This window comes from Vombatus ursinus, unplaced genomic scaffold (assembly GCF_900497805.2).
Source record: "Vombatus ursinus unplaced genomic scaffold, bare-nosed wombat genome assembly UNPS02009205.1, whole genome shotgun sequence".
In the NCBI taxonomy this organism is placed as follows: domain Eukaryota; kingdom Metazoa; phylum Chordata; class Mammalia; order Diprotodontia; family Vombatidae; genus Vombatus; species Vombatus ursinus.
Window position 1 is genome coordinate 45,479,928 of NW_020948983.1, and position 14,530 is coordinate 45,494,457.

The window sequence follows — 14,530 nt, forward strand, 5'->3', positions numbered from 1 at the left end:
ACCATGAGTCATGCTGCCCACTTCCTGCCAGAGAGGTTATGGACCAAAATCTCAGAATAAGGCATGCATGTTTGGACATAGCCAATGTGGAAATTTGTTTTGCTGGACTATGAGGATTTACTGTAAGGGTTTTTGATGTTTTTCTACTGAGGGAGCAACACTGAGTAAAGATAATGTTTGTAAGAAGATATTAAAAAAAAACTTTTGAGCCACACTTGTTTCCCAACATCCCATCTTCTACTTCTCTTGGTAAATTCTTCAGAAGTTTGAAGGACTGACCTTACTCAATGATTCAGTTCAATTCAGTAAACATTTATTAAAACCGTACTGCATACAAGGCACTGATAGGTGGTGGTATACAAAGACAAAAATGAAATAGGTTCTGCCCTCAAGAGCTTACATTCTATTAAGAGGCTACAACATATAAACAAGTATAGTACAAGGGTAATTGAGGTGGAAGGATACTAAAACCTGTGAGATTGGCAAGATACAGTCGAAAGTGTACTACTTGTTCAGGAGTCAGAGGACATGGGTTCAAATTCTACCTGTGACCCTAAAGGAGCTATTTAACTTCATTTTCCTCAAATACAATGAGGAGTCATTGAACTAGTTGGCTTCTGAGGTCTTTTTCAATTCTAGCTCTGTGATACAATAATTTGTAGTAGTATCATAGGATTACAGATGAATTTCATTGATAAAACAAACTAGATTTGAATCCTAGCTTTGAAATGAGAGGATTGGACTAGATCTCTTTGGTCTTCTTCTCCCCGTAAATGAATGAACTACATGAACTTGTGGCTTTCTTGGCATCACTCAGGTAATAAGGATGTGGCTTCAAACCAAGTTCTTTTTGACTGAGAAAACCAATGAATATTCTTTATCCTGTGGAAAACCTTTCATTTTACAATTAGATACATGCCTAAACACGAAAGCATACTTGATATACCCCAGGATAGGTAACACATTGACTTAAAAATCATAGTATGATGTGACTTGACAGAGCATTCCCTGAGAGCAGATTTTCAAGATTATGGGGAAATATATATATTTTTAAATTTTATTTGAGGAAAGAATAAGAGGGACCTATAGGTCCCTGAGTTGATAGAGAAAGGAGGTCCCACTGCAGAAGAAAGAATAAGAAAAAAGAAGGGTAGGGTAACAAATACAAATTCTATTGACTTCACAATTTTGCCCTGGATTGACTCTATTGATTAGGATGGGCACAGAAGAACTGATCCCATGCATCTCCAAAGTAAGCAGCTAATTTGTGGAGTAACTTGAAACAGGACCAAAAGTCTCTCCCATCCTATAAATGTAGTCTCAAGGGCACTGAATTTTTGTTTGAGTTCTCACTCTTTCATTGAGTGCCAAGGGGATCTTGGGCAAGTCGATTAGCTTCTGGGCCTTATTTTTCTCATCTAAAAAATTTAGGAGGGCTAATTCCCTTCAAACCCTAAAGCTATAGTCCTATGATACTACTACTATATAAATGAAGTGATAAGGATGATAATAACAGGCAAGGGAAAAGCAGACTTTCAAAATGACATTTGGCATAAATTGTTCTAAATCTTTTCTTAAAAGCTTATAGCCTTCATCTATAGTTAATTCAAAGAGTGTTAAACATCAAGAAATTAAAAGGCTGTACCATAGTACCTCTTAGTACATGCATATAACAGCCATCCCAACATCCTTCAGGTGTACCATAATACCAGAAATTCCTACCAATAATATGATACTTTGGAGTTAAAGTACTGACTCCTGAAGATATGAACTCCTTTGCATCAATTTCCCTGTGCCCTTTTAATCTGGTGCCACCCTACCTATCCAGATAGATTTCTGCTTACTCCTAAACATCAACATTCTCTGCTATATTTAGGAAGCTTATTATACTTTCTCCTCACAGATTATGTCATTCCTCTATCCTAGGATTCTCCCTAGTCCTATTAATCCAAAATGCAATTTAGTTCCCAATATCCAGCCCAAGCTCCAACACTACTGAAAAGTATCCCAAGAGAACTCTAGCCTATTTTCTCTAACTCACTTTGACCTTATTTTCTATTCCACATAATTAGCTTCTTGTTAAAACTTTCATGAATGTTATAGTTTATCTTCCCAATAAAACTGCAAACTCTTTGTGGGTTGAGAATATGTATTACTTCTTTTGTATCCCACATCTAGGATTGTAGACATATTGATTGATGAATTTTTTATTTTGCCTAGAGCTAGTCCTGTTCATGGAAAATTAGGTACCTGGGTTTGTCCTCTTCAATTCTGAAATCGGCTTATTTTTCTACAAGTTTATTGCAAAAGAAAATTGTAAGAAGACTGTCATTTAGTCAAAGATATAATTTGATTGAGAAAATATTTTGGAGCATTTACTATGGTGCTTAATAAAATAATTTAAAATGTAATGCTATCTTATTTTCATTTTTTTTAAAAAGGGAGTTAACTAAGTTGTAAAAGATACCCAAAAACATGAGAATTGCAGATCTCTAATGCATACAATATGGATAATAGCAATATATATTCCTCCATACTCTACTCTGAAGTCCTCTGTTATCCAAAGTAAATAATGGAGAATTCAAGACTCATTCAGATTCCTTTTTTTTTAAACTTGTGTGTAGTGTCTACAAAAAAAGGTCCTAAATATTTGCTGCATGAATTATTTGCTGAATTCCGAAGAAAAAGTTTTCCCTATAGGTCAACAAACATAAAATATCTAAGACATAATATTGTCATTGCAAAATAAAATAAGATTGTCTTTGCATACACCAAAGCTTCACAGGCTTTTATTTCAAGTTCATCAGTCTTTTGAAAAGCTTAAACCACCCTTAGTAACATCACTAAATATACATTTGCCATTATTTTCCCTTTTCAGTAAAACAAATTCCTTCATCTAACAAACACACATTTTCCTTTCTGCCTATGCCTTGCTGTCAGTGAGTCCAAAGCAGTAAGTAAAATTTCAGGAAGCTAGGGAAATAATTCCATTTTCAAATCTTAGTTCTTAATGCCTGAAGGTTGGCCAGTGGAAGACAGGAACTTCAAAATTCTTCCTCTGCATTTAACGTACGTGACTCCTTTAGTTTCTTCAGTTTAGTAATGGTGGAAGCTACGGAAGCCTCTCCATGAATTTTGTTGTCTCTTGTTCGAACATTTACAGCGTTATTTATTTTTTCTTTTTCTCCAACCACTGTTTAAAGAGTAAAGGAAGAAGCATGTTCTGGTTTTAGTCAACAGTTTAATCAACAGCTTAGACATTTTTGCATGTCACAAAATGTTTTTATCTTGAGTGTTTTCCTTTAAAATTAATGACATTATACTTTTCTTCATAGGCTCCCTGAGAGAAGGGATCTTTTCTAAACTCTACAACCCATCATACCCAGCATTAAACATCCTGAAGGTGTTGAAAAACATTTGGGACAATGATATATCACATATCATAAATTATTATATGGATATAAATATATCATATCACATATATATCATATATTTATATTTTTACTGGCTCTGTGATATCATTGGTATAGAGAACTACTTAGTAAGAAAATGACTTGTACCCAGGCAGATGAGCACCTTCTCTGCAACTTACAGTCTTAGAGAGTTCTCTGGAGCACTGAAAGGTTAAGCACCTTGTGAAGGGTCACAAAGCCAAGAGGTCAGAAGTGGGTGTTGAACCTCAGGATTGCTGACTTCAAGGCCAGATCTCTATCCATTATGCCAACTTGTTGCTATATTAGGCTAGTTATTTTTATTATTTTTAGTAGAAAAGAACTTTTCAAGGTCTCACAGGAAGTAGTATCATGTCTACAGGTATACAAATGCAATTTCTTATTTTTGCATCACCTATGATACTGAAACTAAGTCCAAGGGTTAGCATTCCATCACTCCCTAAAGAATTACCTTCCCAGATTGTTAAACAAATTTTATTTTGACATCCAAATCCTCTTTTTCATTATTTTAAATTGGTAATTCCAGTCATACCCTTTAGTCTAATCCATAAAATTTTTTATAAATCAAAAAGGCAAAGCAAGTATATTATTCTACTTTCACCAAATGGCTAAAATGGAGGAATCTGATTTCATGGAGAACTTTGTACTTAAAGAATCAACAGCCAATAAATAATTTTCTTCCTCATTGGTTTAGCAATAGCATTCATATAAAAAGTATGTAAGAATTCTTCCAACAAATAAGCAAACAAGCCATACCTCAAGATCTGTTTAACATAAAACTACTTTTTGTATGTCCAATATATGATCACTGAGTAAAATAATGATGCTATACTGATCACTTTATTGGTCATTAAAATGCAAGAACAAATATCTGGAAAACTAAATAGTTACCCTTATTCTTGCCTTTTTATTCATATGAAGCCAACTCAAAGCAGGTTAATACCATTCTAATACATTTCCAAACATTCCTAATCTTGTAAAAATGTCTATATAACTCAGAGAGTGCAAGGCATGTGTAAAAAATTTAAATTACCTAAAATAAAATTATACTGGGCCAGTTGTGCATTTCGTATTTTCTTATTTAGCATGCAGCTTTGATCTAGATCAACATCAGCCATGAACCCGGCTTCAAAAAATTCCTTGGATATCTAGGAGGGAAATTTCAGACAATTCTTTTATTATAGAATTTATTTTAATAGCAAATATGCAAAATGTTAGCTTGACTACATCCCAAGATAAATATTATAAGTACAATTCTGAAAAATCTTAATAAGCACCTAAGCCCCATAGTGATTTATTTGTTTTACTACTACATAGATTTAATTCAATTCAGAACCAGGGCTATATTCCCAATTACTGAATTAATATAATAGTTTTTAACTCTGCAGCATTTAAAAGCCCTTATGAGAAATAGAGGACAAAGTTATTACTATCTAGTGCATATTAGAAAAAGCTTTCTATCTTGCCTGAAGTGCATATTCTTCACAAGTTGGCCCTATAGGGATTACCATTACTTGACGTGGAGACAGCCAGAAAGGCCTGAAAAATACAAATGATGAATTTTTAAAAGAACATTCTTATTATTTATGCAAATTTCAATAATAAATATGGGACAGAATCTTTAAGGTATTTTAAAATAAACATATGTTTGTTATAAATGACTTTTTAATTTACCTATTTCTGGATCACTCTGTCATCTACTTTTTTCCTCTTCCTGTTTTCAGGCCATGAAGTGCTACTGAAGAAAGACTAGAAGCACTGATACCACAAAAATCTTTATTTTTGAAAATTCTTTTTCCTACAACCCTGTGAGATTGGAAGCAGCCTGATGCAAGGAAATATTTCTGCTCCTCCCTGATTAATTCCCCATTCCAATTCCCAGAGAAGCTGTTTCAGATCTTCTCCTCTCTCTTCTCACCTTCTATACTTTCCCTCCCTCCACCCAGAGGTCAAAGCTCTGGACCTCTCCTTTTAAAATGGGGCTATTCAATATAAGCTCCCTCTTCTTCTCTTCTTTTCACCTCAAAAATCCTTGTCATTCTTCCTCCTCTCTCTCTCTCCAAGGCCAACCCTTCTCCATGAGCTCTCAGCACCATCCTTTCCCATGTTCCCTGGCAGACTGCCTCTATCATCACCCCCTCCCAATCTCTTCCTATCTACTAGTTCCTTCCTTGCTACCCACAAATAGGCCCAGAACTCTGCCATCCATCCTTCCATTCCTCAAGTTGGCGTCCTGTATCTTTCTGCATTTTCTCAGATGCTTCTACTTGCTGCTTCCACTTCTTTCTCTCTCACTCACTTCTCAACTCTTTGCAATTTGGCTTCCAGGTTCAATACTCAGCTGAAACTGCTTTCTGCAAATGTTAGGACTTCCAGAATAATGAAGTCTAAACAAGGAGTTTATCAGTGAAGGGGAGGAAAGAAATGGGATGACAGCTTCTTCATATTATGAAAGAACACTAGAATAGGAAAGGAACGAGACCTGGGTTTTAGCCTCGGCTCTGTCATTAATTACCTTTGATATCCTGAGCAAGTTACAACTACTTTGAGCCTCAGTTTTCTTATTTGAAAAACTGGGTAGGTGTATTAGATAACCTCTAATGTCTGTTCTAGCTCAGAAGTTCTATAACCTACAATCTATGTTGTCGAATAATGTTTGCTTTTATCCCCACCTAGAATTTCATGTAAAACATCAATTTTCATTTCATACATTTTAAGATGAAAGGCAGGGTGGCAGAGCAGATACAGAGCCGGATTTGGAGTCAGGAAGACCTGGGTTCAAGGCCCACTTCTAACACATACTGGCTGTGTAACCCAAGGCAAGTCCCTTTAACTCTTAAAGCCCCAGACTTCTCTCTAAGACTCTAAACTACAGAAAAATTGATGATTTGCATTGGACAAGGGAATTTCCTCAATAGTAGTTCCCTACACCAATGAAATCACAAGCCTAGATTCCCTTCCCTCAAAAAAAGGCATTTTATGATAGTGACTAGTGGTAACCTACATACAGTAGGCTAAATGAACGTCTGCAGACTGACTGATGAAATTTTATTGGAGTTTGGGAAACTTTTCCAAAGTTTCCAAAACTTGAAACCTAAAACAGTCATATTTAAAAATTTTCATTTCTGCTAACTGGTTAACATAAAGACTAGAGTAACAGGGCTTAATAAATGTCAATGTGCCTTTCTGATTTTCTCTGACAGTCTTTATTCTTTTGAGGCATAATTTGGAATACTTTTTTATTATGAAGATGTAGTTACTGTATAATTTCAAACCAATATTTCTGTACTTAAATATGTACTTATAGGAGAAGAGAAGGGAAAAAACTATTTATGTAGTACCTACTATATGCCAGGCACTGTGTTAAGCCCTTTTACAAATATTATCTCATTTGAGATGCACAATAAACCTATGAGGTAGGTGCTATTATTATCCTCACTTTACAACTGAGGAAACTAAAGCAAACAGCAGTTGTGTGACTTCCCCAGGCTCACACAGCTAGTAAGTGGCTAAGGCCAGATTTGAACTCACGTCTTCCTGACTCCAGGCCCGTAATCCATACACTGCACTACCAGCTGCCTCTACATGTATGTATAAGATTCTTTAAAAAAAAAACCACTTTATAAATTGCAGTACATGAATATAGTATGTATGTACAGCACCACAAGAAATGGTGACTGTGAAGAATTCAGAATAGAATGGGAAGACTTTTATGGCCTTCACAGAGTGAAGTAACCAGAACCAAGAAAATAATATATATAATAATTACAACTACAGAAACAAAAAAGAAAGAAAGAGAATATAACGTAATTATAACAATTAAGCCTAACCCTGAACAAGAGATGAGAAAACACATCTTTCTTCCTTCTTGGCAGAAGTGGGGGATGGAGGATGTGGTACATTTCATATGATATCAAACTTGGTTCATGTGTTGATTGGTTTTGCTATATTGCTTTTCTTTTTTATCTTTTCCTTTTTTTTTTCTTTTTTTTTTTTTTTGGCAAGGCAGTCGGGGGTAAGTCAGTTGTGCAAGGTCACACAGCTAGTAAGTGTCAAGTATCTGAAGTCATATTTGAACTCAGGTCCTCCTGACTCCAACACTAGTACTCTCCTTTTTATGTTTGTTATAAGGAATGGCTTTCTGGGTAAAGTGGTGTGAAGAGAACAGGGGTAGGGAAAGCAGAGTGATAGATGTGGAAATGAAGGTAATTTAAAAATAAAAGATAGCAATAACATTTTCAATTAAAAATATTTTTCTGTTATCATTTACCATTTTCCTCCATAGTTTTCTGAAAGAATGGCTATCATTCTCTCTACAGATCCCAGAATAGCTCGGTGAATGATCACTGGCCTTGTCTTATCATCACCATCCTTACTGAAATAAAAATTACAGTGTTAGGCATTTTTTAATCTTTTAGTAATAATAACTACATTCTTGTCTTCCAGTTTTCTCCTTCACAAAACATGATAAAATGTTAAGTATCTGATATGCACTAAAATCTTTATGTACTATATTTTATTTGAAAATATGGTTCCCTCTGAAAAAGTGTTAGACGCATTTCAGAACACCAGAGTCTGTAATTAAAAAACAAAAAAGAATTGTTTTTATTATAACTCTCTTATAATGAAAAAGTAGTAATAAGTAGTTTAAAAATGTTCCATCTATTTTGGTACATGCATTTCAATTACTTTTGCAAAAGTTAATTATAAGAAACATTTTCAAAATAATCTTTGGATAAAACTCTCACTAAAAGGAAAACTCAATCAACCAAGCAATAAACATTTACTAAGTGCCTATCATGTGCCAGGCACTGTTAGGTTCTGGTGATACAAAGCCAAAAGTAAAACTAATTCTTACGCTCAAGAAGCTTACAGATCAATGAGGGAAACAATATGTTTGTGAATAGCTATATATAAAGCAGATACGAAGATACTGAGGGGAAGACATTAGCAACTACGGGCATTGGGAAAGGCCTCGTGGAGAAATGGTGCTTAAGCCAAGCCTTTAAATAAATTAGGGATTCTGAGAGACAGATGGGCGGAGGGAGCACATTCCAGGCATGTGAAACACCAGGGTGAAGAGTGTGGGGAAAGGAGGTGAAGGCAATGGGGACAGACAGCTTTTTCAAGAAGTTTGGCTGAAAAGGGAAAGCAAGCTATAGGACAATAACTTATGGAGACTAAGAAGGATGAACTCTAGACTGGTAGAGACCTTAAAGGCCATGTAGTCCAGCCCCCTCATTTTACAGAAACTGAAGCCCAAGGAGGTTAGGATTTGATGTCTTTGTCATTCATTTGCTCTATGCACTAGATTCTCCCTATGTAATGGAACACTTGTCAAAGCATTTAGCAATTATGGAATTAGTAACTGACAAGATACACAGAAAATGAGTCAGGAGTTTTAAAATTCAAACTGTTATTCTTGTTGGCTCCTTCTAGCACTTTTGTTGTCAGAGGAGTGAATGTGTATTCCTGGGCTATAAAACAAAGAAAACAATACTGGATTTTACAAATTACTTAATGTTTATAATATGGAATGAATATGAAAGTCATATGATTTGGTCTTCTACTGCTTCTGATTTCCGAAACGCTCCTTCAATATTTGTTTGGATAGTACTCTATCCATCAGGCTACAACAGGTCATGCTAGACTCACCTAACTTTCTTTTTTTTTTTTTTTGACAAAGTTACTACATTGGTACATCAAAGGAATGCTATAGAAAGAGCTGGCCTAGATTTCTGCAAAACATTTGATGAAGTGTCTCAGCCTAATCATATGGAAAAGATGGGGAGATCAACATTACAGTCAGATAGACTTGGTACTGGTTGGATAGCTGAACTATTCGGTGCAGTCATTAATAGACTGAAGTCCAATAGGAAAGATGTTTTGAGTACAGTAGCTCTGGGATACATATTTGACCCACTGCTGTTTACCTTTAATCAAAGATTTGTATAAAAGCATAAATATGCTTCTCAAATGTGTAGATGACACAAAGCCGGAGGGATAATTAACATACTATATGAGACCAAACAGGATACCAAAAGATCTTGCCCAGCGAAGTCCAATAAGATGAATTTGAGTAAGTCTTACATTTGGATTAAAAAAAAAATCAACTTTCAAGACAAGAGGAGTGAGGTATGGTTAGACAGCAGTCCCTGTTAAAAATCACTGAGATTTTAGTGGACTGCAAGCTCAGTTTGAAACAACAGTGTAATACAGAAGTCTAAAAAGTTACTACAATTTAGGTTGAATTGAAAGGTCTGATTTCCAGATAAAAAGGTGATGACAGACCTATTGTACTCTGCCCCAGTTGGAGTATTACTAATATGGTTTAGGCTGCATTAAGAAAAGCATTGTGTTCAAGACTAGAAGGTAATAGTCTTGCTACCCTGGTTAGATTAAATTTGGATTGCTGTCCAGATCTGGATGTTTCATTTTAAGAAAGATATTGATAATATAACATAAGGTCTCTAGGTCTCAGTTTCCTTGTATGTAAAATTATGAGTCTGGAATAGCTGACCTCTAAGGTATGTCATAATTCTAAGTTTGTGCACATAACCAATTATGTAAAGGATTCATAAGTAAAATTTAAATTAATATATCTATATGACGATTTTGTTTTATAAAAATGGAATTTCCATTGAAATGGTATCATGCAAAAATTGTATATCTAAAACTAAATGTGGCTGAGTAAAGAATGATCAAACATAAATTCAGTTCATAAGTTTGAGAGGCAGAAAACATGTTGGTATGGCTTATCACTAAGTTGGAATGGGGTGGAAGGAAAGAAAATAGGCTAGCTCTGATGTGTTTGTTTTAAGTGATGACAGAATCGTCAATCAAAAAATAAGCATTTATTAAGAACCTACCATATATCAGGTGAGGCAGTAGTCCCAATCTAATGTTTTTGTTTTATTAAGTAACAAAGAGACTGTCATCATTCAAAGGACAATTAAAATCAATTAAAATTATTATAGTACTTATGATAGTAATTCAACTACTCACCTAACATATGTAAGGTTAAATCTGATGGGTAGTTGGAAATCAAGCTGAATAGTGCCACACTGGTGGTACCTGCCAATGGCATCTTTGATTTTTATATCAATCTGTAAATTAAATTATTTTTTGTAAGATGCAAAGATTTTTCAACCTACATTTCATAAGCTATTTGAGAATTAATTTTACTTTACTTACTTTTGGTCCATAAAATGCTCCATCTCCTGGGTTTAATTTCCATGGCTCTCCAAATTCATTTAAGCTGTTTTGAAGTTGCTAATATTAAAAAAGAAGTAGAAGAAGAAGAAGAAGAGAACATTGTAACCCCTTATTGGACTGTAGATCTACTTTTTCCATGTATTATGCAGGAAGCTTCAAAAAAATATTTTATTGAATATGCATGTCACTTATGAGGTTAAGCAAGAATTACTGAAGTAAAGAATATGTGGGGGCAGCTAGATGGCACAGTAGATACAGCACTGGTACTGGATTCAGGAAGACCTGAGTTCAAATCTGGCCTTAGACACTTGACACTTACTAGCTGTGTGACCTAGGGCAAGTCACTTCACCCTACTGCCTCACCCCACCCCCCTAAAATGTGCCTTTAATATATATATATAAATTTATTTTAGTACAACTTAATATGCCTAAAAATAAATTTAAGCAGTAAAAATTTTAGCTAGAAAAAGATAAGAGTTTAAATAATTCAAAGTAAACTAATTTATCAGACACCCTTAATAATTTTTTATGCTGAAGGATAAAAAAGTAATAAGCACTCTATCCTTGGTTTTTTAAATACAAAGAAAGTTAAACCTGCTATGAAAAGAAGATTCTATAAAATAAATGTTTTAAAATCAACTCTCTGAATTTAAAAGTTTTATATTACTTTAAAACTTGAATAAATACAAAATGGTATACTGGTGATCCACCACTGAGTAAATTCCCATGATGTGTATGACAGCCCACAAGCCACCTAGGCTGGGGTAATCCAGTCCTATAAACAATTAACAGTGGAAAAAGAAATTATAATTGAAAAAAAATTCTGTTACAAAGTGATGAGGACTCACGAGGAACTAACATAAAAGGAAATGGCAAACTTTTTTTGGTTTGTACCTTTTCAGCTTGGTCCCATATTTCAATTTCTCCTAGGAAGTTTTCAGGCCGTGTAGAAAAATTTAATTGAAAGGAAAATCCAAATACTGTATAAACTGATTGTAAAAACTCTAAGCATCCCTTCATTTCTTCTTCAATCTGAAATTTAACCAAACAGTGAATTTAAAATGCTATGTTAATCACTGCTACCTATTTTTTCCCCTCAAAACTACTGAAAATTTTTTTGAAATTAGAAAAATGTCAAAAACTGCTGCATGTTTCTAGACAATACATTTTGTCACACCCCGCTAAAATTATACACCTTACTAAAATTACTTTTGGGCAGCTAAGTGGTGTGGTAGGTAGACAGCCAGGCCTGGAGTCAGGAAGACTTAAGTTCCAATCCAGCCTCAGACACTTACTAGCTGTGTGACCCTGGGCAAGTCATTTAACCCTGGTTGCCTCAGTTGCATCATCTGTAAAATGAGCGGGAGAAGAAATGGCAAACCACTCAGTCTCTTTGCCAAGAAAACCCCAAATGGGGTCACGAAGAGTTGCATATGACTGAAACAACTGAACAACTAAAATTACTTGTTACTGAAGAGACTTCAGTTAGTAATTAGGTTTATTAAAAAACATATAAAAGTAACAGTGCATTTATGCGATGAAATTTCTAAGAAGACTACTAAATGTCAATCTTTCTATGCTTCACAATTTCATCAATTTTATTATTGATGTTTATATCTCAGAAAATGAGCTCTTAATTATAAATAACTCAGGAAAACCAAAATAATTGATACAAACATGTATAAAAACCTCCCATGTGTTCTATTAGAACAATTAAAATTAAATAGTTACTATTTTAGAAGGAAACTGAAGAGAAAAGAATAAAGCAGGTGAAAACTATAGAATAGATTGCTGCTCTACTGATTCAGTTTGGCTTTGTATTTGTGCTTACTTGCTCCATCATGCAGAAGATGTGCGCATCATCCTGTTGGAATCGTCTGACACGTGTTAAACCACTTAAAGTTCCAGACAGCTCATTCCGATGAAGAACTCCAAAATCAGCTATTCTGATAGGCATTTCCCTCCAGGAACGTGGACGATGAGCAAACATCAGACTAAGACAGATGCAATTATATGAAGATTGTACATAGTACAGAAAAATAAAGTGACTCTCTAAAGACTATCTGCTTAAAATTGGAATTCAAGATGGAAATCTTGAATTCCTCAACCTGCTTCAAGGGCACAAACATGATTATAATAGCTATTTCTTATGAGTCTTACTGAATCATATGTCATAGCATCAGACTGAGGGAGAAAAAGCCACATCAAATATATAGCCAAAAGGATCTCTCTTCCTCAGAGAGCACGTCTAACTTCCAACTGTCTCAACAAATAGAGAAATGACATAGCTCCATGTTCTTAGAGTGGATCAATTATTCTACAACCTATCATTTCAGACCCCATTAAGCATTTCAACTGAGCCTCATAATAGGCTTGAAACTACTGATTGAGAGTCAAATGTCTTCATAACCATCTCATGTATGGAGAGACAGAGAGACAGAGAGACAGAGAGTTAGAATGGAAGCAACTTGAAAGGAGATATTGTTCCATGTTTTGGTCTTTGAATCATCAATGCCTAGCATGGTGCCTGACATATAGTGGATGCTTAATAAATGCTGGTTGATTGAAAAAAATTTAAGTATAGAAATAAACAATTATTGCCTAAGGAGTAATCCCCCCCCATCAAAACAAAAACCTCAAACTCTCCAGTTAACTATTTTACTCCTGCCAATGACTAAGCATATTTTAAAGTAAAAATTGTGAAATGAAATAAACCAATAAAAATTTTACCAAGAATTCTTTTAAAAAGGACCTCTATAGAAGAAACCTCTTCAGAACAAACCCAACAAATAGTAACACAAAAAATGTAAGGATGTATCTATATGTATACAAAAATACATAAAGTTGAATATTCATTTGAAATAAGCATGGACATTTGAAATTAGATTGAAAATACTAACCAGTGTCCTGGACAGTTCATGGGTTTAAGTGCAAACGTCTCCTTCTCAACATCAAATGAAAACATGTTTTCACTATAATGCTGCCAGTGACCTGATGTTTCCCAGAGTTTACAATTGTAGACATTAGGAGACACCACTTCTGTAAAATTACGCTGATGATATTCCTCCTATGAAATATGTTAATTTAAAGAAAAAAATTAAGGAGTAAATCTCCTTCAAGCAAAATAAAACTAGCAATGTATATTTTATAACTTATGATCATATTTGACACTAACCATTGGCTAAATGATCCCTGACACTAAGATCCAGGAAAAATGTTTATCCAAATTTCAAATGATGAGAAAACTGTACTTGACGCTATTTTTTTTTTATAAGAAAGGGACAAATTACAAGTATACAAGAAGAACTTAGGGATTCATTTTTACCATGGTGAACTTTTTTTTTAACTGGCATGTCAACCAACACATCAATTGCTTTGCCAGTATATGCGTCATTCCACACACAAAGTTCCCCACCTCTCCAATGCAAGGAGGAAGGTGAATTTTTTAGAGGTTAATTTTTTTTTTTACATCAACTACCAAGGGACAACATGGGGTCAATATGGATTAAGCCCAATGTCCCATACGTAACACATCTACAATATTCTATAATGATTACTAATGCTCATAATGATGGCTCTAAGGTGAAAATGATAATGAAGATCCTGATATGCTTTTTGAATCATATAAAAATATTAAATTACATCTGTCATGGTCCCATGTTACATATTTCATTGTTATTTAATTCTTTAAAACAAAAATCCATCTATAGGTTACTATATATACTAATTTTCAATGAACTAGAATAGTAATTAATAAGAAACCTTTTCTGTGACTATTCTGTATAAAAATAATTTACTTTATGTTCTTTAGATAGTTTGTGGCCAAGAGTCATTATACCTAAATTCCATAGTCTTTGCTACTT

General features: G+C 34.4%; 1 protein-coding gene across 1 annotated transcript in view; it reads right to left on the reverse strand.

The window, feature by feature from the left end:
* Nucleotides 1-291: 291 nt before the first annotated feature.
* The window catches only part of TARSL2 (threonyl-tRNA synthetase like 2), a 36,639-nt gene continuing 22,400 nt past the window's right edge, over nt 292-14,530 (reverse strand). The window contains exons 11-19 of the mRNA XM_027851715.1: nt 13,568-13,734; nt 12,499-12,661; nt 11,562-11,699; nt 10,647-10,724; nt 10,458-10,558; nt 7,723-7,827; nt 4,919-4,991; nt 4,486-4,600; nt 292-3,193 (exon numbers count right to left, since the gene is read on the reverse strand). Of these exons, the coding sequence (XP_027707516.1) occupies nt 3,045-3,193; nt 4,486-4,600; nt 4,919-4,991; nt 7,723-7,827; nt 10,458-10,558; nt 10,647-10,724; nt 11,562-11,699; nt 12,499-12,661; nt 13,568-13,734 (1,089 nt within the window). The 3' untranslated portion in view covers nt 292-3,044. The remainder of the gene's footprint in view (nt 3,194-4,485; nt 4,601-4,918; nt 4,992-7,722; nt 7,828-10,457; nt 10,559-10,646; nt 10,725-11,561; nt 11,700-12,498; nt 12,662-13,567; nt 13,735-14,530) is intronic.